Below are 23,942 nucleotides of genomic sequence, written 5' to 3'. Positions count from 1 at the left end.
AGAGCGTATACCGGTAGCTGTTTGCGTTCTCTGTTGTACCTGAGCGAGTCCGTTCGCTCTAGAAAAATCACGTGACCTGGCGATCCCATGTTGTTGTGCCTCGAAACGTTACGAGTAATTATTATATATTATAGTTTTTTAAGTAACTTTTTCTTAATTAAAGGAAAATAATACGTACTATACAATAGATTTTGCAAATATGATAGAAAAAGACAGATTTAATATTATAAATATATAGGTAGAAAAGTATAAAAGTATAAACTAAATTAATTCTGTGTCCGAATCCTGTACTTCTTCAAACTCCTCATCTGAGCTTAAATATTCACTGTCTACTTCTTCGTCAGACTCCCCTCGAGACTCCTCTTCTACAAAAATTAATTAGCGATAATTTAATTGAATTAAACAAACTGGAACATGAAGTAAAAACCACTTCTATGTAAAAGGTATATTTACTAAAAATTTTTAGAATCCCAATAGTTTCAATAAAATGAGTTCATCAGAACGTTTTCAAACCTATCGGTCCATTATCAGTGAATTTGAATACTTGCAAAATAGCCCCAGAACCAAACAATGGTTGTGATTATAAATAAATCTACATTATGTTAAAATAAATTTAAAATGGCTAAACGCCGATGTTCAGGGATTAAACCTCTGGGAACATGGTGAAACTCTACCCGAGGACCCAATCAACCATCTTCGGTCAACGATGACTACTAAGTAAGACATAATGTAGATTTATTTATTTAATCACAACCATTGTTTGGTTCTGGGGCTATTTTGCAAGTATTCAAATTCACTGATAATGGACCGATAGGTTTGAAAACGTTCTGATGAACTCATTTTATTGAATCCATTGGGATTCTAAAAATTTTTAGTAAATATACCTTTTACATAGAAGTGGTTTTTACTTCATGTTCCAGTTTGTTTAACTATAAGGTATACAGCCAACCCAGGGAACTACCCCTTTTTAGTTTAATTGAATTACTACGTATTCTTTGTCCTTTTATACGGAGTCGAAGCCTGGACAATCACGGGCGCATCTGAAGAAAGACTTGCCATTGTTGAGATGTGCTGTTATTGAATAATGTAAAAAATATCATGAACACAACACGTAACAAACACGGAAACATTAAGAAAGATGAAAAAGGCAAAAGAAATACTCAACACTATAAAGGAAAGAAAAATGAGCCCAAATAAATATTCATTCTCTTCTTCTTCGTCAGACTCCCCTCGAGACTCAGATTCCTCTTCTACCTGATCTGTAAATAGTTGTAAATATGTATTTAGAATTAATTAAAAACTAATGTATAACTAATACTTAATACTTTTCCTTATATTATAAATTACATCACGTTTTTTATTTCTTAGTATATGACCAAAGTAGCTCATTTTTCTTTCCTTCATAGTGTTGAGTATTTTTTTGACTTTTTATCTTTATTAATATTTCCGTGTTTGTTACGTGTTGCGTCCATATTTTTTACATTATTCGATAACACCACATCTCAACAATGGCAAGTCTATCTTCAGATGCGCCCGTGATTCTCCAGGCTTCGACTCCGTATAAAAGGACAGAAAATACGTAGCAACTCAACAATTATACCTGTTCGTCCCAAGAAAATAGCCGCAACTATTTTCTCCACTCGAACGCACACTGTCCACGCTGCGCTCAAAGCCACCTCCTGACCGCCGACGAGGGACGCAGGTTCGCCTGTCGTTGTACAATGGTTTCTAGGGAGACTGGTCGAGAGCAAAGCACGGACAGTACACGTAAATGTCTATGGAACCAACAACAATCCATCAAACTTTCTTCTCTGTTGACTTCTTAGCCTTATGGACACCACCGTCCGGCATAACCCAGGATCCAAGAACACCAGGACACGGCGCTTGCCCCAGTGTGTTTTTCGGACTGTTTGCTTTTGCTGCCAACACTACACATTCACTACAAACCCTGAAGAGGACAAAATCCTAAACGGGGAAGCACATTGAACGCATTTCTTCTAAGCATTTTCTAGACAAGCAAATCAAACAATGTGATGATGTAGCAACTCAATTAATTAATCACTAATTAATTTTTAATTAACTCTAAATACATATTACAACTATTTACAGATCATGTAGAAGAGGAATCTGAGTCTCAAGAGGAGTCTGACGAAGAAGAAGACAGTGAATATTTAAGCTCAGATGAGGAGTTTGAAGAAGAAGTACAAGATTCGGACACAGAATCAATTTAGTTTATACTTTTATACTTTTCTACTATAACTTTATAATAATAAATCTGTCTTTTTCTATCATATTTGCAAAATCTATTGTATAGTACGTATTATTTTCCTTTAATTAAGAAAAAGTTACTTAAAAAACTATAATATATAATAATTACTCTAACGTTTCGAGGCACAACAACATAGGATCGCCAGGTCACGTGATTTTTCTCGAGCGAACGGACTCGCTCAGGTACAACAGAGGACGCAAACAGCTATCGGTATACGCTCTTTCTCACACTCCTGTTTACCTATAGCGCTTTTCATTTATATGCACGCGTAATTTGTTCGATCACATGGCAGTTGGAAAATTTCACCAAAAGAAACCTGTCTTTTTAGAATATTTATTTTTAATATTAAAAAATACCCTGTCAAAATAATAATTGTACTTCCCTGTCCTGAAGGAATGTACATAGCTTTGAATGTATAGTTGTATATTTTATACTCGTTAATAGTATGTACAGATTCAGATGAAATCTTCTGAAGTTCAGATGCATCCCCTGAAAATAATCCTGGGGCGCCCATGCAAGTATCTTGCAGAGTTAAAGTCGCCCTCAAATCGCCTGGCCTGTTTATTTTCTTTATATTTGAATATTTAAATTTACTTTAAAGTCACGTCAATGATATTTTGTGTAATAACAATTTTTACCCTTTTTGTAACTTTGGGGGGGAGTTTTGGGGAAAATAACCGCTACCCTCCAGCCAGACCGGCATTTTTGTATTAGACTATCATGGAAGAGTTACCTGAAAAATTTTCAGGTTGCCTAAAATACCTACTCAAAAATGTCTCACAGCTCTTATACTAATACAATTAAAACGATTTTAAAAAATGAATTAGTTAGTTTAGTACCTACATAAATAAACTTTATTAATTATCCTTAACGAAGTTGATAATTTATAGGCTAACATTATTCTGCCTATATATACTTCTTCTTCTTCTTTTAGTGCCTATTCGTTTCTAATATTGGCGATCATTCTGGCTATAATTATTTTATTCGCTGATGCTTTAAATAGGTTAGTTGTTGTGGAGAACCATTTCCTCAGGTTCTTTAACCGTGATATTCTTCTTCTCGCAATTCCTCGCTTTCCCAATACTTTACCTTGAAGGATTACCTTCAGTAATCTGTATTTAGTTCCTTTTCTCATTATATGTCCGAGATATTCTAACTTTCTCCTTTTAATGGTATACATCACCTCTCTTTCTTTGCCCACTCTTCGTAATACGGTCTCGTTGGTAATCTTGTCCTTCCATGATATCCTTAGGATTCGCCTGTATAGCCACATCTCAAAGGATTCAAGTTTTTTCTCCATTGCTTCAGTGAGTGTCAAGGATTCAATTCCGTAATACAATATTGAGAAGATATAATATCGTAGGAGACTTATTTTTATCTCCAGATTAAGGTTGTGGCTTTTAAAGAGTTTGGCCATGTTATTGAATGCACTCCTAGCCTTCTCTATTCTAAGCCTCTAGAATTCTCTAATTCTCTAGCCCTATATATACATTATATTCTTTTTAAGATATCTTAAAAGTACATACAAGTATCTGTTAAGCGTTTACTTTTAAAGAGTATTCGATTAAGGTATATTCTAAGAATAAACTTTTACTAATATTCCGAGATAATACGTACACGAATGTGCTCAGTATATTCGGTGCGAGAATATTCTTTAAAGTATATGCAAAGAACATGAAATTTAGAATATTTTTATGGTACATGCTATGCTTGTACTACGCATATACTAAAAAGAATATACTTAATGATGCGAACATCATTGTTATGTGGGAACCTAGTTTTCCTGAGCTACAACTATTGTTCTACTGGGTCTACAGACTTCATACACAAACAATTTTGTTCGTTTTTTGTAAGCTAAATTTTTACTAACATTTTTTTTTTGATAAAATACTTACCTTTTGAGTTATTTGTGAAAAACCGTCTAGAAGCGTTTTTTTTTTTTTTGTTGAAAAATGAAGCTTTTCACTCGCAAATAACTCAAACAGTATTAAAACTGTAGTAAAAAAACTCTATAGAACAAAAGTTGCTTAGAAGTAGCCAGTTTACTTACCCATTTCTGGACTTTTCCAAAGCATGATTTTTCACCCCCAAGAAGTGGTGGCTTTCACCCCTCTAGCAACACTGGGCTCGAGTCCAGAAGTGAAGTGGAGGATTAGAGGAACCTAACTCCGAATTTTCATGCAATTTGGTGGTGACAAGGAAAATTACACTCCAAAACAGTCATTTACTCGCCTATTCTTAAAAGAAAAATATAGAAAAATTGAAGAAAAAGATCTTCTGTGTAAAAGGTATATTAGTTTGAAAACCCTAATAAAGGGCTATATTAAAATACAGAACGTTTTCGCTCTAATGTACGTTCTAATGTACGTTCTGTATTTTAATGTAGCCCTTTATTGGGGGTTTTCAAACTAATATACCTTTTACACAGAAGATCTTTTTCTTCAATTTTTGTAATTAATGGTATACAGACACATCAGGAAAATTTTTCCTTATGGATTTTAAAAATATACAACACATTTAATTTTTCTTTTAGTCTTTCTCCATTCTAAAACACTTTTTTCTTAATAATTTACCTTCCAAATCTAACATACAATTTAGCTGCCTAGAATCTCCTGAACCGAAAATAGAGAGTGCTTAATCAAGTTAAAACAATGTTCTACGAAGTGAAGTGGGATGCTTAAAGTAGGATGCGACAAAGATTTAGGGATAACCTTTCAATCTGAAAACCATCCCAAGGTGAAACTAAAATATATAGCCATCGATTTCGATTCTGGAACGATTCACAAAATTCAAAGGTAGACTTAATCGGTTGGAAAGATGTCAAGTATAACACAACCTGTCTTTTGGTGATGTGTGTTTCATATATATTATGTGTGAAAATTATATATAAAGATTTTTACGTAAAAGATAATATTGCTCGATACAAATAATTTTTAAAATATTGTTGGATATTATATTAAAAAATCATAGTTTTTATTTTTACATTTTTTTTTAATGTGTACACCGAGAGAAAAAAATCTTGACATAAAGAAACTTCATTTATATTTAAGAAAGATTGACTTGGCATATTGCCTAAGAAATATATCTTTGTATGTAATATATAATTTTCTAAAATATTTGAAATACATATTACTATAGCCAAAGAAATATATCTTAAACATGATTGAACTATCACTTTCTGGCAAATTTCAAACCCATTTATCAGAAAGAAATTACACTTGATGGTAATTGATTTTATTAGTCATAAGAATATATTTTCTTGACATTAAAAAACTATTTTTTTTGAGCAATAATATTTCTTAGTAAGGAATATTATTATCTTACTATTAATTGTAATTAATGTATTTAATGCTAAGAAATATATTTCGCAGATATGCTTCTTTTCATGAGCATTTTTCAGTGCGTCACAAATGATAGAAAAAAAGGTAAGTCCGTGATAATATACATTTTAGTGACATGACATTTTAGTTATATCTGACAGTTGTCACATTTTTATTTGCAATTTGGCATAAAGACAAATCAATTGTGTTTATTGCATTTATAATATGGTATTTATTTGATTTGTATAGTCTTATAAATTGTAGATTATATTTGTAGATATATTATATAATTCGTAAATAATTTTTTTCGATTATAGCGCCATCTATTGACAACTAGAATAAATGTTATAAATGTCACCGATGAAATGTAATCACCGACGTGCGTTTTTTTCTGTCACATACAATTTAATGCGTTAGAATGAGATCGAAAAACTGTGACGCAATAAAAGATACTCATGAGAAAAAGATTATAATCGTATATTTAGAATTAAGTTAATATTTCTTGAAAATAAAGTGATATTACATACGGCGAAATAAATCATTGTGTAAAGATAAAATTATTATTTATTGATAAAAACAAGATATAAAACGTTATTATTACGTACAAATATTTTCTCCACTCTTAAATCACTTACTTCTACACAACAATAAAAGGATGGAGAGGCAAATCCAACTTTCTCAATTTTTCCTTCTTTTGTTAATAGCACTTTGTATATCAGCAATTCACTAAAACAAAATCGTTATGTAGAAACAGTAAACTTATTTTAATTAATTTTTTTTATAAAGATATAGATATTTATTTTGACAAGTTTAGGAAATATAAAAAAAAACAAATACACGATCCCACATAAGAACTATTATTACTAATAATAATCAATCATGTTTAGTTCAAACATGACATTATTTAACCTACACATCTTTGTTTATTTTTTTCTTTTTGTTAATGAAATATTAATGGTAGGGGAGCCCAAGCGGGGATTTTTGCAGTTACTCGAGCGCGTCAGATTAGCATATGGGGGAAACCTGGTACCCTGCAGATGTACCTCTACTATATATTGGCTCTTAACACAGGGGAGTTCGTTAAGGGGGGCCCGAAAAAAAAATCTATCCTTAAAAAAACTCGAAATTGTCAGATTAAGATAAGGTAAGTTAAGTACATGCAAAAGAGTGTATATTTAAAAAATCTGACGATTTGAGCCGGGCGTAAGGAAATGGGTGAGTCCCAAAATTTCACAAGAAAAAAAGCGAATATTTCGCGAAATGAATGACAGATCGTAAAACTAAAAAATATGTACCCAATATTTTTTAAAAATCTATCGAATGATACTAAACACGACTTTCCACGGAGAGGGGTGGGGGTAAATTTAATATTTTAAATAGGAATCCCGCGATATTTCGCGAAATGAACATCAGATCGAAAAAACTGTAAAATACACTTATTCAGTATTTTTGAAAAATCTATCGAATGGTACTAAACACGACCCCCCATGGATGTGGGGTGGGGGGTTACTTTAAAATCTTAAATAGGAGCCCTCATTTTTTATTGCAGATTTAGATTCCTTACGTAAAAATAAGTAACTTTTATTCGAAACATTTTTTCGAATAATGGATAGATGGCGTTATAATCGGAAAAAACGATTGTTGGAAATGGAAAAGTAAATTAAAAAATGGCAAGCGCCCACTAAAATAGAAAACTTTACTTAACTTTTTTTGGTTTTAGGACCTACTCTTCACAACCCAATATGTCCCCAAAGCGCTCGAGTGACTGCACATTTAGCATACTTTGCTCCCCTACCATAATTATTTATCTGTATAATATTAAGTCACACAATAAACATTGTTTAGCCAAAATAAGAGGGAAAATACAACCAATGTAAAACATTGAAGCAGACATAATATTTAATTTTCTTTATTTTTATAATCTAAATGAGACAGCATACTAGTCCATTAAAATGTTACATTTTTTAGGCCGTACCTTGCATTTCTTAGAGGAGTCAATTTTATTTCGTTAATGTGTAGGGGGATCAGTAGAAGCTTAAGTTCAAGTTTTTGGGGTCGTCATCCTTGTCTTCCGGTCGCCATCTTGGAAATGGGGTGCAAAGGGGTTTCGCGCTATATCTCGTAAACTACCAACCCTACGGAAAATCTAATTAAACATAAAATGTAGCAAATTAAATTTTCCACAATTTTATTTCTATTACTTTTTATCGTCAAGTGACCAAAAAAAAGATATAACCAAAAATATGTAAATTTTTTTTAACAAGTTTCCTTTTGGATGTTATAACTTTTTTCAGTTCATTTTAAAATAAAATAACATTATAGCAATTTTGTAGAGGATTTTTCAGCGAACAATTTCCACTATAAAGTTGTTTAATTCTATTTATTTATATAGGTTTTACAGCGCTCCAAACTTGACCAGATTCTCGAATGTTCATAGGGATACAATAAAAACAAAAGTTAGGCTTACTTTTCTATCTATATATATATTATTTATTCATACAATTTATTATGATTTTAACATTCTTATGCTATTATTAATCTGTTTTTGACCTTTCTTCTCACTATAAAACTTATAACTCTAAGCATATATAGAAAAGGCCCAAGAAGTTGTTTAAGCACAAATTCGCCGCTTCAGAAGAAGAATGACGCAACTGCAAAATGCAAAATTCTTAAGCAGAGCAAAAAACGATTTTTGATATTAAAATCATAAGGTATGATAAAAAATTAGCCATTCACCACACCGTGGTCAGGATCTCGAGATATAAGCGTTTTTTGGGGTATGCTGCTTGTATATGAAGTAACATAACTTTTTTCCTATTATATATTTTGACTTAAAATTTTCCAAAAACTTCTTCATGAACTATATTTTATTTTTGTGTCGGTTAAAATTATAAACTAAAAAGTTTGTCACTAAACTTTTTTAAGTAAACATGAAACTAACGAAATATGATGACAAAATGTTAATAAATTAACAACTCCTTTTTTAATGTGTTTAAACATTTTGGACAAATTTCATTGTTATCTACGTACTTCAAACATGACACAGTAAAATTTTTAAAAGGAAATATTTACAGCGACCAAAGATACAGCGAGGTAAATTTGAAAAATCATCAAAATTGAGTTTTGGCATTTTTGTATAAAATTAATTTTTTTAACATGTTCCACCAACTCTAGATAAAAATAAACTTCATATTCGGATTCAGCGACCTCTAAAACATAAAAATAGACCAAAATTGATCATTCACCTTAAATTTGATTTTCGTGGTTGGCATAACGGTTAATGCCGCTCGTCTAATATACAGGGTGTTTCATTAATAATTGTCCATATAGTAACTGAAGAAACCTTAGCACAAAATACGAAGATTTAACCTAAAACACTTAAATAAAATGTGGTTCCTTACTGAGTTACAGGGTGTTTTATCTAAAAATTTAAAAACTATTTTTGCTCAGCATTTTAAAACTATTCGACGTATCCTTTTCATACTTGGCAGAAAGTGCGACTGCTAGACACCGTACTAAATTATGATAAACAAACGTTTCTAGCTACTACCAGAGGCGTACGACAGGGGATGGTGAATGGTTGACCCTTCTCAAATTCTACGCCACTGGAGGAATTACTATTTTAGTACCATTTTTAGATTCTTCAATACTTTCTTCGTAAATAGCGTGCTCTTCATTGGTAATGACAAAGTCATTAATTTTCGAGATAATTGAAGTTAAATATGAAACGGCACAGTTATTTTGATTAATTTATGATATGATTAAAATTTAAAAATTATTTGTAACCAGTATTTTAAAACTATTTGGCGTATCCTTATCATGCTTGGCAGAAAGTGTAGGTACTGTACACCCTACTAAATTAAGGTAAATAAACCTTTCTACCTACTACCAGAGGCGTACGACAGGGTATAATGGCTGGTTGACCCTTCCCAAATTTTAGGCCACTGACGAAATTGCTATTTTAGTGTAATTTTTTGATTTTGCAATACTTTTTATGTAAATAATATACTCTTCATTCCTAACGATAAAATGATTAGTTTTAGAGATATTTGAAATTAAAAATAAAGCAACACAATACATTAATCAAAATAACCGTGTCGTTTCATTTTTAACTTCAAAGATCTCGAAAACTAATGACTTTATCATTACGAATGAAGAGTATATTATTTTCATAGAAAGTATTGGAGAATCCAAAAATTGAACTAAAATAGCAATTTGGCCAGTGGCGTAGAATTTGGAAAGGGTCAACCATTCACTTTCCCCCGTCGTACGCCTCTGGTAATAGCTAGAAACGTTTGTTTAACATAATTTAGTATTTTGTACAGTACCTATACTTACTGCCAAGTATGAAAATGATACGTCGAATAGTTTTAAAATGCTGAGCAAAAATAATTTTAAAATTTTTAGATAAAACACCCTGTAACTCAGTAAGGAACCACATTTTATTTAAGTGTTTTAGGTTAAATCTTCGTATTTTGTGCTAAGGTTTCTTCAGTTACTATATGGACAATTATTAATGAAACACCCTGTATAGATAGAAAAGCATTATTTTTCTACGAGAATTCGACAATCTGGTCAAGTTTGGAGCGCTGTAAAACCTAGATAATAAATAAAATTAAACAACTTTATAGTGAAAATTGTTTATTGAAAAATCCTCTACAAAATCGCTATGATGTTATTTTATTGTGAAATGAACGTAAAAAAAGTTATAACCTCCAAAAGAAATTTCTTACAAAATTTTCTCTTATTTTTGTTTATAACTTTTTTGTTGGTCACGTTACGATAATACTAATAGATATAAAATTGTAGAAAATTTAATTTTCTTCATTTTATGTGAAACTAAATTTTCTGTAGGATAGCTAGTTTACGAGATACAGCGCGAAAGCCCTTTGCACTTCTTTTTCCAAGATGGCGGCCGGGGGACAAGGGCCTTAACCCCAAAAACTTGAACTTAAGCTTCTACTGAACCCCCCTACACATTAAAACAATAAAATTGACTTCTCTAAGAAATGCACACTAAATGTAACATTTCAATGGACTATACCTAATCATTAAGAAATTTTATTACGGGAAATTATTATTAGTTTACATCTTAAGTCATTTAATACATATTAACTAATTCACAGTTTTCTGCAATAAAATTTCGTAACCATTAAAATATTTCTTTTAGGCGAACTGATTTCTTTATCACAAATAAATGAACAGAAAACATCCTCAGCGTTGCACCAACCATGTTTGATATAGCGTTGTATTGTATATTTTTATAGAAGCCGATACATTCAAGAAACCTATTATAGTTGATACATAAGTATACATTTTTAAAGAGGTACTTACATGTATAAAGTTCTACCATTTCTGGAAGGCCCCGCAGTTGGTTAATAGCTCCTTTCTTAATATTGTTCTGAAGTTATATATTATATCATTCTGTCGCAGCTTTAAATTGTGACTTATTTCCCAGTTAGAATAATAAGCTCCTTTCTTTCAGAGTTGTCCATCATTCGGATACGCAACAATATTATTATTACATTTTAAATTACTCAATTTACTTTTATTTAATACCTAATATGTACGTACCTTCAAAATATCCGTTAATTTTTAAAGAACACCAACAAATCTAGAATCCATCTATATTAACATGAACTAATATCACGCCATCTTGACAAACACTGACGATTAAATCATAAATAGTTAATCTGCGCAATTTTTTTGTGGAAAAAATCTCTTTGCAAGTAACATTTATTTGGTTTTAATTATTTCTTGTGGTTTAAGATATTTATTTGAATGCAAGAAAATTTCTTGTTCACAAATATAAAATATGGATTAACAACATTATATTTCTTATACTGCAAAATATTTGTAGTTAGGAAACAAAAACTTTAGGATAAGAAAATTAAATGTAACCATTAATACATTTCTTATTATTGAAGAAATTATCTGTAAGAAATTATTCAGTTGTGTTTAAAAAACTAGTTTCTTTATATGTGAACCGATATGTTAATATGATATGTTAACTTTTAAGAAAGATGGCTCAAAGAAATCATTGTTTTAGGAGAAAACAAATTGTTCTCTCGGTGTAGAGCAACCAAATCCAAGTAAAGTAAGATGTCACAAAACCATTGCCATTGAGTCCCCTTTTATTCGATTTCTGTAATAAAGATTGCATGAAATATAATTACTGTATAAAATGAGAGACAAACGAGGTTTATATTCGATTCTATTTAAATTATGCAGTGCCAGTATAAACCAGGTATGCAGTGCCAGTATAAACCAAGGCCATTGGTATGGTACAGCTGATTTCGCAATCAGATTATAGTGTAATATGTAGTGTGTGTGATAAGTAAATGTCTTGTTACTTAGTAAAGTAATAACAGACTCGGTTAGAAACGCACAACTTAAATTTGCCATGAAAAATGACTCCAAAAGTGAAAATCTTAGTAAAGATACAAAAGCCCTTATGGAAATATGACGAAACCTAAGCGAGAAAGACAAGAGTAATAAAGAAAAATATAGAAGACTAAATAAAACAATTTCAGCAGAAATTAGAAAAAATTTATAACGATATAATACTAATTTAATCAAACAGTTTACTCAAACAGTCAAAGAGAACAAAGTTTAAAGATGGTGAAAAGAGAATTCACACAAAGTAAAAATGAAATATACAATCTGAAAGACAAAGACGGAAAGGCAACAACAAATAAAACATTCTGAAATAACTAGTTTTATAAAGACCTCTATACCAAATACCAGCCAAATACCACAAGACAATTTCCCGAGTAAGGACCCTCATATATCAGGGATCTGAAGTACTTTTACCTATTACAGTGTCAGAAGTAAGAGCAGCTTTAAAAGAAATGAAGAACCATCGATCGCCTGATGATGACAGACTCGTTATTAAGGCAATAAAAACAGGAATTTTATTAACATTTGCTACCCCCACTCATCAGCTAACGTACAAGAAGGGGTAACAAGGGGTAGACCGGCCAGCTAATACCTTGTCAGGCAGCAGGATGGGTCGTGGGCCTTAAGGCGACCAAAAGAAAACCATAAATCACGGGCGCCAGTCGGATCCTCGACGGTACAACCCCTAGGCAACAGTGATCTTACTTCTGAACCGACAAGAAGAAGAATATACCTAAATGATCGAATACTACAACTGCTACGCTATTAAACACAAATAAATCAAAATAAATAAAACCACAATAATTAAATATATTATTACCTAAAGAAAACAAAAGAATAATTGATTGACTAAGAAAATATATGGGTGATTCTCTTATGCTGCTTTTATCTATGCAAGAAATTATATAACACAATTAATTAAATCAAATAAACATTAAATGAATAATTAAAAAAAATCATTCACATAGACCTGGGTACATGAGTAAGTAGTGGTGTCTTCAAAATCATAAATAATAAATTCGGGATAGACCTTCCATTTCCCATTACACATATTCAAATTATATTTCAGATTATCAAAATAAATTTATACACATAGCTCACTTTATTACTATCTGAGCAAGTTACGGCTATTTCAAATTAAAACTTAAAAAAAAAATTATATAAATTGAACAAAATATAAATAATCACCTTTTTTTTACAAGCATAACGTTTTACAAACGATTACCTACTTGCCGATGTTGTGATACTTTTTACATAGATATCTGAGTGTCTATCGTAGTTGCAGTCGATAACAACAAATTTTACCAGGCAAAAAGTCAGAATTGTTTGCCCATGATAGTTAGCTTATAATATTGAAATAAATGTTTTGCTGTAGTTTTCCACAAAACAAAAAAAACTTTAAAGACTTACCTCCCAAGTCAATAAACAATATAAATAAAAATAGGTATTTACACTTCTCCAATTGTCCCCAACTCAGGTCATCACGTTCCCACGGGACTCCTATAAATCCTATAGAAATAACTGAATAAGTTACCAATCCACCCGTTCCACTGGAAAGGTTCAGCTACGCCGCATGGTTCCCCCAGAACCTTAATGGAGCCACGTGCAAGCGAATCCAGGAAACTACCATACACCAAAACACCAATACAGTACTACTGCAAAATATGCAATATGTTTGCAAAAATCTCTCATCAGAGATAAAAGTATACGGGAAAACTGTTTCCCCCCAAATAAAAACCCTAAACTAAATAGCCGGTGTTACAAAAAGGTACCACGATCACATGGTCATATCATGGCGAAACGTAATAAAAGACACTTACTCAAAATAATGCCGCAGTTCAGATTATCTTGAGATTTTTCTATAATTGGTCTCTTTTGATCCAAATAATTGAAAAAGGGTTTGGTCCAACCACATTCACCACCCTTCTAGGTATGCTACGGCCTTTAAAACCAGCAACTGGTAAAGAGAACACCTCTTTAAAAGAACCATACTTTCCATTTTCCACTTCCAACAAATTCCTTCGTTTTATCGAAAGTGTCAAACGTCTACGACGTTGCCAAGCATCTACAACCACCAAATTGAACTTACCTTCAATACGTTTACACTATTTCCATGAAGATATGTTAGCTTATAATACTTTTCTTGAAGATATAACACAGCAGCGCAGCAAAAGTACATCTAACCTCAGATAGATAGAGGGACAGATTTTTTTTGTGCATTACAATCAAATCTGTCCCTCTACCATCTCTCCCTTTAGCATAATTTGGAGAAAAAGTATGATATTGAATACTACTATATTCTTCCCTTATACCGGAAAGTAAGTGTACATTTTATACTTATACTTGACATACTTTAGTTGCCACTACATTTGAATGCTTGCATGTATGTGAGTGTGAGGGTTGTTAAACCATATTTACGTACATTTTAGTATTTATATGTATGTATAAATATATATACTTTAATATTGGCTTGATCATTACCCATTTGATTTCAACCAGACCACTTAACTAACTCTGGTTTTTTGTTATTTGTAGCATTTAATTTTACTTTTACCGTGACCTGAAGATGCTGTGAATATTGTAGACAGCGAAACCGGTCGTCAGTTGTAAAATAAATTGTTTGTGAGAACGTCTCTCTTTTCATTACTACAAAACTAGATTTCTGAAAATAATTAAATAACGCCTTCTAGCTGGCATATTACTTAATAGGCTGTTTCTAAATTATAACTCTTACATTGACGAAAAAGAGATGTTTTCAACAAGACCAAATTTGCAAAATTCGATTTAGCAGAACCGGACTTACGGCCATTTTTTCATAACAAGGATCCCACTCACCCCCACCTCTTATTTGCAAAGGTAGACTAAAACTTCTGAAATTAAATAAGCGCAGAATGTTATGAAGAATACGTGGAACGGATTTCCAATGCCCTTTCGTTAGGCAAATTTTGCAAAATTTTGATTTTTTAATTTTTGATATTCAATTATGCCCTCTAGCGGTGAACCTACAATTATGAAAATAATTTCCAGGCTTTTCCCGAGGCAACTTTTGTTATAAATAATTTTTTCTCAAAGTTGTACTATAAACAGTTCCTGAGATATGGCCGAGAGCCATTCTTATTGGGACACCCGGTACATAATATCCTTATATTTAATATTGTAGCAAACAGTATTTAAAGGCATTAAATTTAAAAAAGGAAGATAGGAAATAATGGTGAAAAATAAAAGCGTAAGAAATAACATGAAATATTTTAAAGACCAAAATGATAATGAGTAAAAATAATAATGATCTGTATTTTAATATAAGATTTATTTTAGCCTCTTTATTAAAACTGTTCTTTTTTTAGAAACGTTAAACAAATTAGTCCTTACTTCATACGTATTCATACTGAATTATATAAAAATTAAAATTAAAAATTTCGTTTTTTCCGGGGCTTCAAGAATTTGCGTTTTTAATTAAATTTTTTATAAAAAAGTATTTCAGTGCAAACAACGATCTGATTTTCTTTGAGGGCAAAAGCAAATTTTGGACAAAAAACAAATGAATGGATTTAGGCTCAAAACACAAATTCATACTGCTTTATTAGGAATTAAAAAGGAATGCTGGTGTTTTGATGTAGTTACTGTAACGAAGTTTTGTATTTGGTGCGGCATCTTGTAAAGTTAAATTTATAATTTTAATTACAAACCAGCCCTTTGTTGTACCTGTGAAAGGAAAACCAAGAACTTCGATAATAAGATAAAATATGCCCTAACAAAAATGACTTTATAATTTAATATATTTAAGGAAATTAAATATGGGTCAATGGGGAGGTTACATCTTTTACCAAGTCAGTAAAGTTACTCTTTATGGAACGAGACTTATATTATGAGCAGAGCGAGCGATGCGAATAACAGACGAGTTCGATAATAAATAGTCTTTACTGACGTGGTGCATACAAAATTTTATCGTCAACTATTTGATATTGGTTTTAACACTTACTTACAATTTACAATTTAAAAACTTTTTAAATTTTAGACGTCATAATAATTTCATGACAGTGATGACAGATAACTTTTGCAAGATGGCCGCTTTCGATTTTTAATCTATAGTTATCATTATTGAATAATTACTAAATTGGTTAAGTTTTATATTATTTTATATGAATATAATTACAAAATACTACAGAATTTTCCTTATTGACATAAATTTAATTGGTAATATCGCCAATTGTGTACAATACTTTTAATTAAAGTAAATACATTTTACGCTCATGTGTTGACAGTTAATTCCCATTCTAAAAAAGAAATAGTTAATTCCCATTCTAAAATTACTTTCTACTATTTACAAAATTTAATGACCTATTCTCTATTTCCACTAAGTCTTATTTAGCATCGGCTAATGATCGAACCTTCCGCGAACAACGATAATGACCTATTATCGATTTCACTTGAGTTTTATTTAGCATAGGCTAATGATCGAACCTTCCGCGAACAACGATAATGGTACGCGCCATTCACTTTGTTTATTCTAAGCGCATTGTCCCGAGTTTCGTTTAATCACTTCTTAAAATTAAATATAACAATTTGTTGTATACAGGTTGTTCTAAATTTCTATGCCCGTGGTTGAGAAAATTGAAGATATTTTATATTAAATTGAATTCTGTTTATAATTATCAAAATTTAATTTTCATATCAAATAGAAATATAACAATATATATAAATAAATTTTAAGTTCACTCAAATACTCGCCATTCGATTACTGCCATCGACCACTTACATTCAATCTCGGTTAATTTGATTAATCGCGGCAGGTAAAGTAAAATTCTTCTTTCAGTACCATAAAGTGTTACTTTACTGCCGCAAATGAGGGCAAATGAGTCAGTGGCGGCCCCTGAGGTAGTGCCATAGAGCCATGGCACTACCTTGCTAACTATCCATAAACATATTTTTTATCTTCAAAACTTTTTAATTCCTATTAATTTTTTTGTGTGTATTTCTTTTGATCTTCATAAATTATATAAAATATGGCAACTATGGGCGCAATACAATCCCTGCCGACAGCGGAGAGTATTCGACAGGAGAATCTCCTTCGCGCCGAAGTCAGTACTGGCACGAGTAAAGAGAGAAAGATTTTACGAGCATTATATGTAAGTGACAGAGAAAGAGCTATATTGGACTATTAGTATACCGTATACCTTAACATTAGAATCTCTGTGCCAGGCACGAGGGTATGAAGCCAGGTCTATTTATTTTGAGTTTCTTTACGTGCTGGTTTGTCGCTTTTATTATGTATATTTTCTGTTCACGACGAAAAAGAAAATTCAGAAAATAGAGGCATATTTAAGGAGCTGGTCAATTTTAGCGCCGAAGTAGATAACGACTTAAAGGTTCATATTATTCAAAGTACCAGATCTTTCAAAGGTCTACCTTCTCCGGACATTTAGTTGCTTCTAATTTATTTATGTCGGAGCAGTTTTCTGCTTATAAGCATCAGTTCTCCGAATCATTTCTTAATGAACCATGGAGACAATTTTAATTTTTAAGCAAAACTCGGTTTAAAACTGAATTAGAAGTGGGTACTGTATTAGCGAGACGAATTAAGTACTACCTCTGGGGCTGTTTCGCTATCGGTTTTATTGTAGGGGGAAGGTTCAGAAAGCACATTTGAAGAAACTGTTAAACTTTTAAGTATTTTAGTTACCATTCCTATATCAACATCTGAGGCAGAACGCTGTTTTTCGATGTTTACATCGAAACCTAGTGCTTTAGGTATGCTATCTGCAGAAAAGCATTTTGTAAATTGTATTGATAATTTTAATTATAAAGTCATTGAAAACTTTGCAACCAAAAAATAGAAGAATGAACTTCATATATCGTAAACTTTAAAAGTGACATTACAAAAATTTGTGCATGTGTGTGAATAATGAAATAGTATTATTTTTATAAATTGGTAAATAGAGACTAAATCGTAATAACAATTTTCAAGCACTATCAGCAGTAAATGCTGGTGGTAGGTTAAGAGGTTTTTATTATTAATTAATTTACGGAACTGTTTTGATCAATGTTGGACATTTGCTTGGCACCTCAGATCAATAAACTTAAGATATGTACATAAGATAAAAGTATCCGCGCATATTTTTTTTAGTTTTTGTTGTCAGTATACCTTTTTTTGACAATATCGTGAATCCGTCACTAAAAATTTTGGCGGCTGCCCGAGTTGTGGCACTACCTTCTTAAAGTGCCGCCACTGAAATGAGTACAATAATGAATGACTTTAGTGACGGTTGGCGATAAAAATATTTTAAGCGTAATGACCCAAGCAGGGATTTTTGCAGTTACTCGAGCGCGTCAGATTATTACATGGTGAGAAACCTTGTACCCTGTAAATGTACCTCTACGATATATTGACTATTAATACAAAGGAGTTCGTTAAGGGTGGGGGGGGGGGCGAAAAATCTATCTTTAGAAAAATTCTAATAAATCGTCAGATTAAGAAAAGGTAAGTTAAGTACATGCAGAAGAGTGTATATTTAAAAAATCTGAAGATTTGAGCGCGGTGTAAAGAAATGGGCGTGTCACAATGTTTCACAAAAAAGCGAATATTTTGCGAAATGAACGTCAGATTGAAAAACTAAAAAATACGTTTTCAATATTTTTCAAAAATCTATCGAGTGATACCAAACACGACCCTCCACGGAGAGCGGTGGGGGTAAATTTAAAATTTTAAATACGAATCCCGCGATATTTCGCGAAGTGAACATCACATCGACAAACTGCAAAATACATGTATTTAATATTTTTGAAAAATCTATCGAATGACACCAAACACGACCCCCGATCTCCCATGGAGGTGGGGTGGGCGGTTACTTTAAAATCTTAAATAGGAGCTCCCAGTTTTTATTGTAGTTTTGAATTCCTTACGTAAAAATAAGCAACTTTTATTCAAGCCATTTTTTCGAGTTATGGATAGATGGCGCTATAATCGGAAAAAACGATTGCTGGAAATAAAAAATTAAATTAAAAAATGGAAAGTCAACCCAATAGGTCCCCATAACGCTCGAGTAACTGCAAATTGATCATACTTTCCTCCCCTACTGTAACTCAAACATAATTTTTAAATTTTCATAATTGTGCAAAAGCAAAAAATACTACCTTCTTATTCAACCTTTCACGTCTATTAAAAACATTAAAATTTAGAGGAAACAAACCTACTACGCTACTATTACGATTGTGCTTATCTTGTCTCTCAAACCACTTTTGATATCGACTAAAACCTCCTTGCTAAGTCAAGCAAACAAGAATCGTTTAATAAAAAATCAGTGTCGATGGCAAAAATCCGACATGTAATTTAATCAATCAATACCTTTATTATCAGTTTTATAGCAATATCTTATCACGACCTTATCAAAAATATGTTTTATAACCCTGAAAATCCCATCATAGGTTTTAGTTACCGGTAAAATGGACGTGTGTGAACAATGCGGTAGTAGCTTGAAAAGCCAATACGGGTCGACAACTAGTTTGTACCGGAGTAAAGCAGGTAAAGAAGATAACTGTTGAATGATTAAAGATAGAGACAACACAGGTGAAAAATAAGTGATAAGATATCAACGATAAACGATTTTTAAAACTACTAAATATCTGCGTGGTGTTGTGTAATTATGATTGATTAGTTAATTTGTGTTATTGTGTTTAGTTGTATTTAATATCTAAAACATCTAGGTATCTACATAACCAAAATGGAAAAACAGCTTTACGGAGAAAGTTTATCTAATTAAAAGACAGTAAAAAAAGGGTTTCCTGTATAGTATCAGATGCTTCGTCAAAATCTACCATATCTTTTTTTGTTTCCGATTTAATCAACTCTGTCTTGATCTTTTATCTAATATATTCCATTCAAATGCAACTTTTTTTTCATCTTTAAATAGGGGGGTCTGGGATCTTCAAAAGACATCTCAGTCCAGAACGCCGCCTGACTGACCTTAGTGCAGGATTCATTCTTCGAAGCCCCAGCGATAGTTCTCGAGGTACTTTAAAATCGCTTTCTCGTCGCCGAGGCTACGCCGAATGCCTGCCTGCTAAACCAGACCCTCCTTTGTCATCCAGCGCTTCGAAAGCGGAATGGCCGCTGCAAGGTCGACATCGCTTCCGAAGCACTGTACCTTCATTTATCCACAGACTGTAAGCAAGGATACCCTTCCTTTTCCCCGTTTCCCCCTTTTTTGGTCCCCAAATTGGGATTTTGTTTATATGTTTTTTTTTATTTTTTATTAGAGCTTCTTTACCACAATCTGTTTCATACAATCTAACTCACCTATTCGCCTCTCATCTTATTCCCTCTACCTTCTACTTACAATAGATTTCCCTCTCACCCCTATCGTTGGTACAGCTGTTTTTCCTCCTCTTCTTGCTTCTTGATCACTACACGGATATAGTTGTGTATACTAGTCCAACCAGATTTATTTTCAGTCATTCTCTCAATGATTTCTCGCACTGTCACAAAATTCACACCTGTCTCTCTTTCCATTATGTTCCTTTCTATTATCCATCTGTTGCACTCTAGCATCGTATGTGTAACGGTGTCCGGGTGTCCGCAGTATAGACATTCATCAGTGTCAGCCTTTCCAAACCTAGAGAGGTAGGCTCTAAAACACCCGTGTCCTGTGAGCACCTGCGTCAGGAAATAATCCAATCGTCTGTGACCACAGTCCATCCAATCTTTCAAGTTAGGTAGCAGAATCTTTGTCCACTGTGCCACATGTTCCGTGTTGTTCCATTCCTCCTGCCATCTTTCAATTGACCTTTCTCTTTCCTGTCTTCTCTTGGCCATAGTGAACACAAGGTCTCTTCTCTCATATTGTTCATTTCTTTCTACTACCAACACATGCAGCGGAACACATCTAGTGATGGCCCACAAGGCTGTGGCAGACACAGTCCTGTACGCGCATGTCGCTCGCAGAAGACTTGAACTATCAACTCGTGCAATGAGCCCCCTATAGGCCTGTATCTCTACCGCCTCACTCCAGACTGGTGCCACGTAGAGGACGATCGACTGCACAACACCGTGCAAGGTCCTCCTCCTTTCGGGTTTGGGTCCTAAAATGTTGGGCATTACCCTCCCCAACGCAGCCGCATTGTTTTCAGCCCTCCGAGTCACCACTCGATTCAAATGCAACTGAGAAGTACTTTACTTTTTCGAGTCTGAATCCGACTATAGTTTTTCTGCTTAGTATCGGGCTACGTCTACGGCCTTTGTATTTGCGAGCCATATAGTCCAGGGTAATAAGGTTTTTTCCATGACACTCGAGCAGCCAGGGTACTGGAGCATTTTTTCTACAGGTAATACCTATAAGAGCAAATTGTAACTATTTCCTGCGTAGGATCTGGCGGCCATTTTTATTTATAAACAATTAAGTGTCAAAAAATGGCATTTTTTCCTTTTTTTTTCAAATCAATGGAAAACAGTGAAACTTATGGTTTTTTTAGTACAAATATCTTTGAGATTATGGAAAAAGCTTTAAAATGACGTATTAAAAAGTTTGATATACTCATTTATTGTAAATATAATTGCGAAAAAAGTCGGAATTGCAAAAAAAATTAATTTCGCAATATCTATTGTAAAAATTAGTGTACAGCTATGAAATTTTTGTCATATAAGGGTTCTTTGGTGATTAATATGTGATAAAAATTTCAAAGCGATTCATTCAATTGTTTAAGTTTTATTCAAATTGTTTATCCCAGGGAGCATTTTTTTTGCAATAAGATAAGTCAGAAAAAAATGATGTTAGAACCATTCCACAGGTGTCAAATGAAAGAGCATGAGCTACATTTTCAACTTGGTTTAAAAAAAGCGAATAAAAAATGCATTTATTAGTAATAAATAATTATGCAAAAGTATCGTAAATCTTTCCTTATAAACTTTTTATTTTGTTATATAAGAAATTATATATATTTATTACAATTTTTTATCAATTATGATATAAATAACATTACTTGGTAGTTGTGCACTTAAAACAGGGTAAAAAAGTTAATTTTTTTGCAAAAAGTTATTTAAAAAGTTTATAAGGAAAGATTTACGATACTTTTGCATAATTATTTATTACTAATAAATGCATTTTTTATTCGCTTTCTTTAAACCAAATTGAAAATATAGCTCATTCCCTTCCATTTGACATGTGTGGAATGGTTCTAACGTCATTTTTTTCTGACTGATGTTATTGCAAAAAAATGCTCTCTGAGATAAACAATTCGAATAAAATTTAAACAATTGAATAAATCGCTTTGAAATTTTTATCACATATTAAGCACCAAAGAACCCTCATTTGACAAAAATTTCAAACCTGTATAATAATTTTTACAATAGTTATTGCGAAAATATTTTTTTTGCCATTCCGAATTTTTTCGCAATTATATTAACAATAAATGAGTATATAAAACTTTGTAATATGACATTTTAAAGGTTTTTCCATAATCTCAAAGATATTTGTATTAAAAAAATCATAAGTTTCACTGTTCTCCATTGATTTGAAAAAAAAAATGGAAAAATGCCATTTTTTGACAGTTTATTGCTTATAAATAAAAATGGCCGCCAGATCCTACACAGGAAATAGTTAGAATTTGTTCCTATAGGTACTACTTGTCGAAAAAACGCTTCAGTACCCTGGCTGCTGAAGTGTAATGAACAAGTGCTCTACTACTCTCAGATCTTTAATATTCTGTATTTTCCCACATTCACAGAATCCGTCGTTATATGTCTTTAAACCTCATTTAATCATGTTTTGATTTAAAGGCCAACGCCATGGCTTATGTGGCTGAGTGTCTACAGTCAAGGTTCTCCAGTCCAAGTTCATTCTACATGTAGTAGTTCTGGGTTTAGCGTGAACAATTCGGAGGGTTCGACGCTATTTGTTCTGATAAACTTGTTCCTTGCTTTAAACCAGCAAGTTTCTGGGAAAAAGAAAATCAGGCCCTCCAAATTCAGCAATTTAGACTAATCAGCTTAATGAGCCACACACTTAAGATACCTACTTTACGAATTATACAAAACCGAGGATTACTTCTATGCGAAAGTAGAATGGGTAATAAGCAATTAGGATTTAGAAATGGTCTAGGAACTAAAGATGTAGTATTTTGTATGCGCGATCTCTTCATGCATATGAAGCGACTTCAAGAAGACATAATCATAAACATCATAGACATCAAAAAGAGCAGAAAACCAGAATACTGGCCATATAAGTAAAGGAGCTAAATACCATCTACTTAACCTTATAATACAAGAAAAAGTAGAGGGAAAAAGATAAGTTGATCGAAAGAAGCTTTCATGGCTGCGTAATATTAGACAATGGTGAGGAAGAGAAGAAGAAGGTTCCTGGCGGTTCCTCGACCTCGTATATTTGCTGTTTACCTGATATTTTTCATATGTTGAAAGACGCATCTACGGTCTTCTGGTGATACCAACCAGTTGCCCAGTTAAATGGGAGTAGAGTGGTAAATTTCAGTCAGCTGGTAGTTATTCTACATGTTTTGTTTAATACAGCAGTGGTGATTTTTCGGGCGTACGTAGATCTACTTCACACGAAACAGGCATATTCTCTTCTGTTCACTTTAAGACCTGTGGATCAATATGGCCTTTACTTTCCAGAAAAGGCTGTTCTTCGTCGAAGTAACCTTTTGTCTTGTATTCTGACAGTGGTATGTGTATTTTAGTAAACGATATGTGCAAAGAATAATACCTTTGATTCTTGTCAATTGATAGTGGGTATTCCAAACGATTTTTAATGTGCATATTTGTAATTTTTAACATTCTAAATAGAACCAGGAAGTGTATGCCCAACCAGGCATTTTACTAGCCCAGTAGTTTGTACTGTTCTTTTTCAGCCTGTTGGCATCCACTCCTGGACAAAAGGCTCCCCGTGAGTTCTCCACTATTCTCTGTTTTGTGCTATTTGGTGCCAGTTTCTCCCCATTTTTGCTTT

The 23,942-nt window shown here is 32.6% G+C and overlaps 1 protein-coding gene across 4 annotated transcripts in view; it reads left to right on the top strand.

The window, feature by feature from the left end:
- LOC114332298 (high affinity cAMP-specific and IBMX-insensitive 3',5'-cyclic phosphodiesterase 8) overlaps nt 1-23,942 on the top strand; it is a 1,526,162-nt gene that overhangs the window by 1,040,075 nt on the left and 462,145 nt on the right. Inside the window, exon 1 of one of the 4 annotated variants that reach the window (XM_050658207.1) lies at nt 19,405-19,507. The exons of the other annotated variants lie outside the window; for them this stretch is intronic. Coding sequence (XP_050514164.1) covers nt 19,429-19,507 — 79 coding nt within the window. The 5' untranslated portion in view covers nt 19,405-19,428. Of the gene's footprint in view, nt 1-19,404; nt 19,508-23,942 lie in introns of those variants that run through there. 4 annotated transcript variants of the gene reach the window in all.

The sequence above is a fragment of the Diabrotica virgifera genome, chromosome 8 (genome assembly GCF_917563875.1).
Source record: "Diabrotica virgifera virgifera chromosome 8, PGI_DIABVI_V3a".
Taxonomy (NCBI): Eukaryota; Metazoa; Arthropoda; class Insecta; order Coleoptera; family Chrysomelidae; genus Diabrotica; species Diabrotica virgifera.
This window is presented reverse-complemented; position numbering and strand designations above follow the sequence as displayed.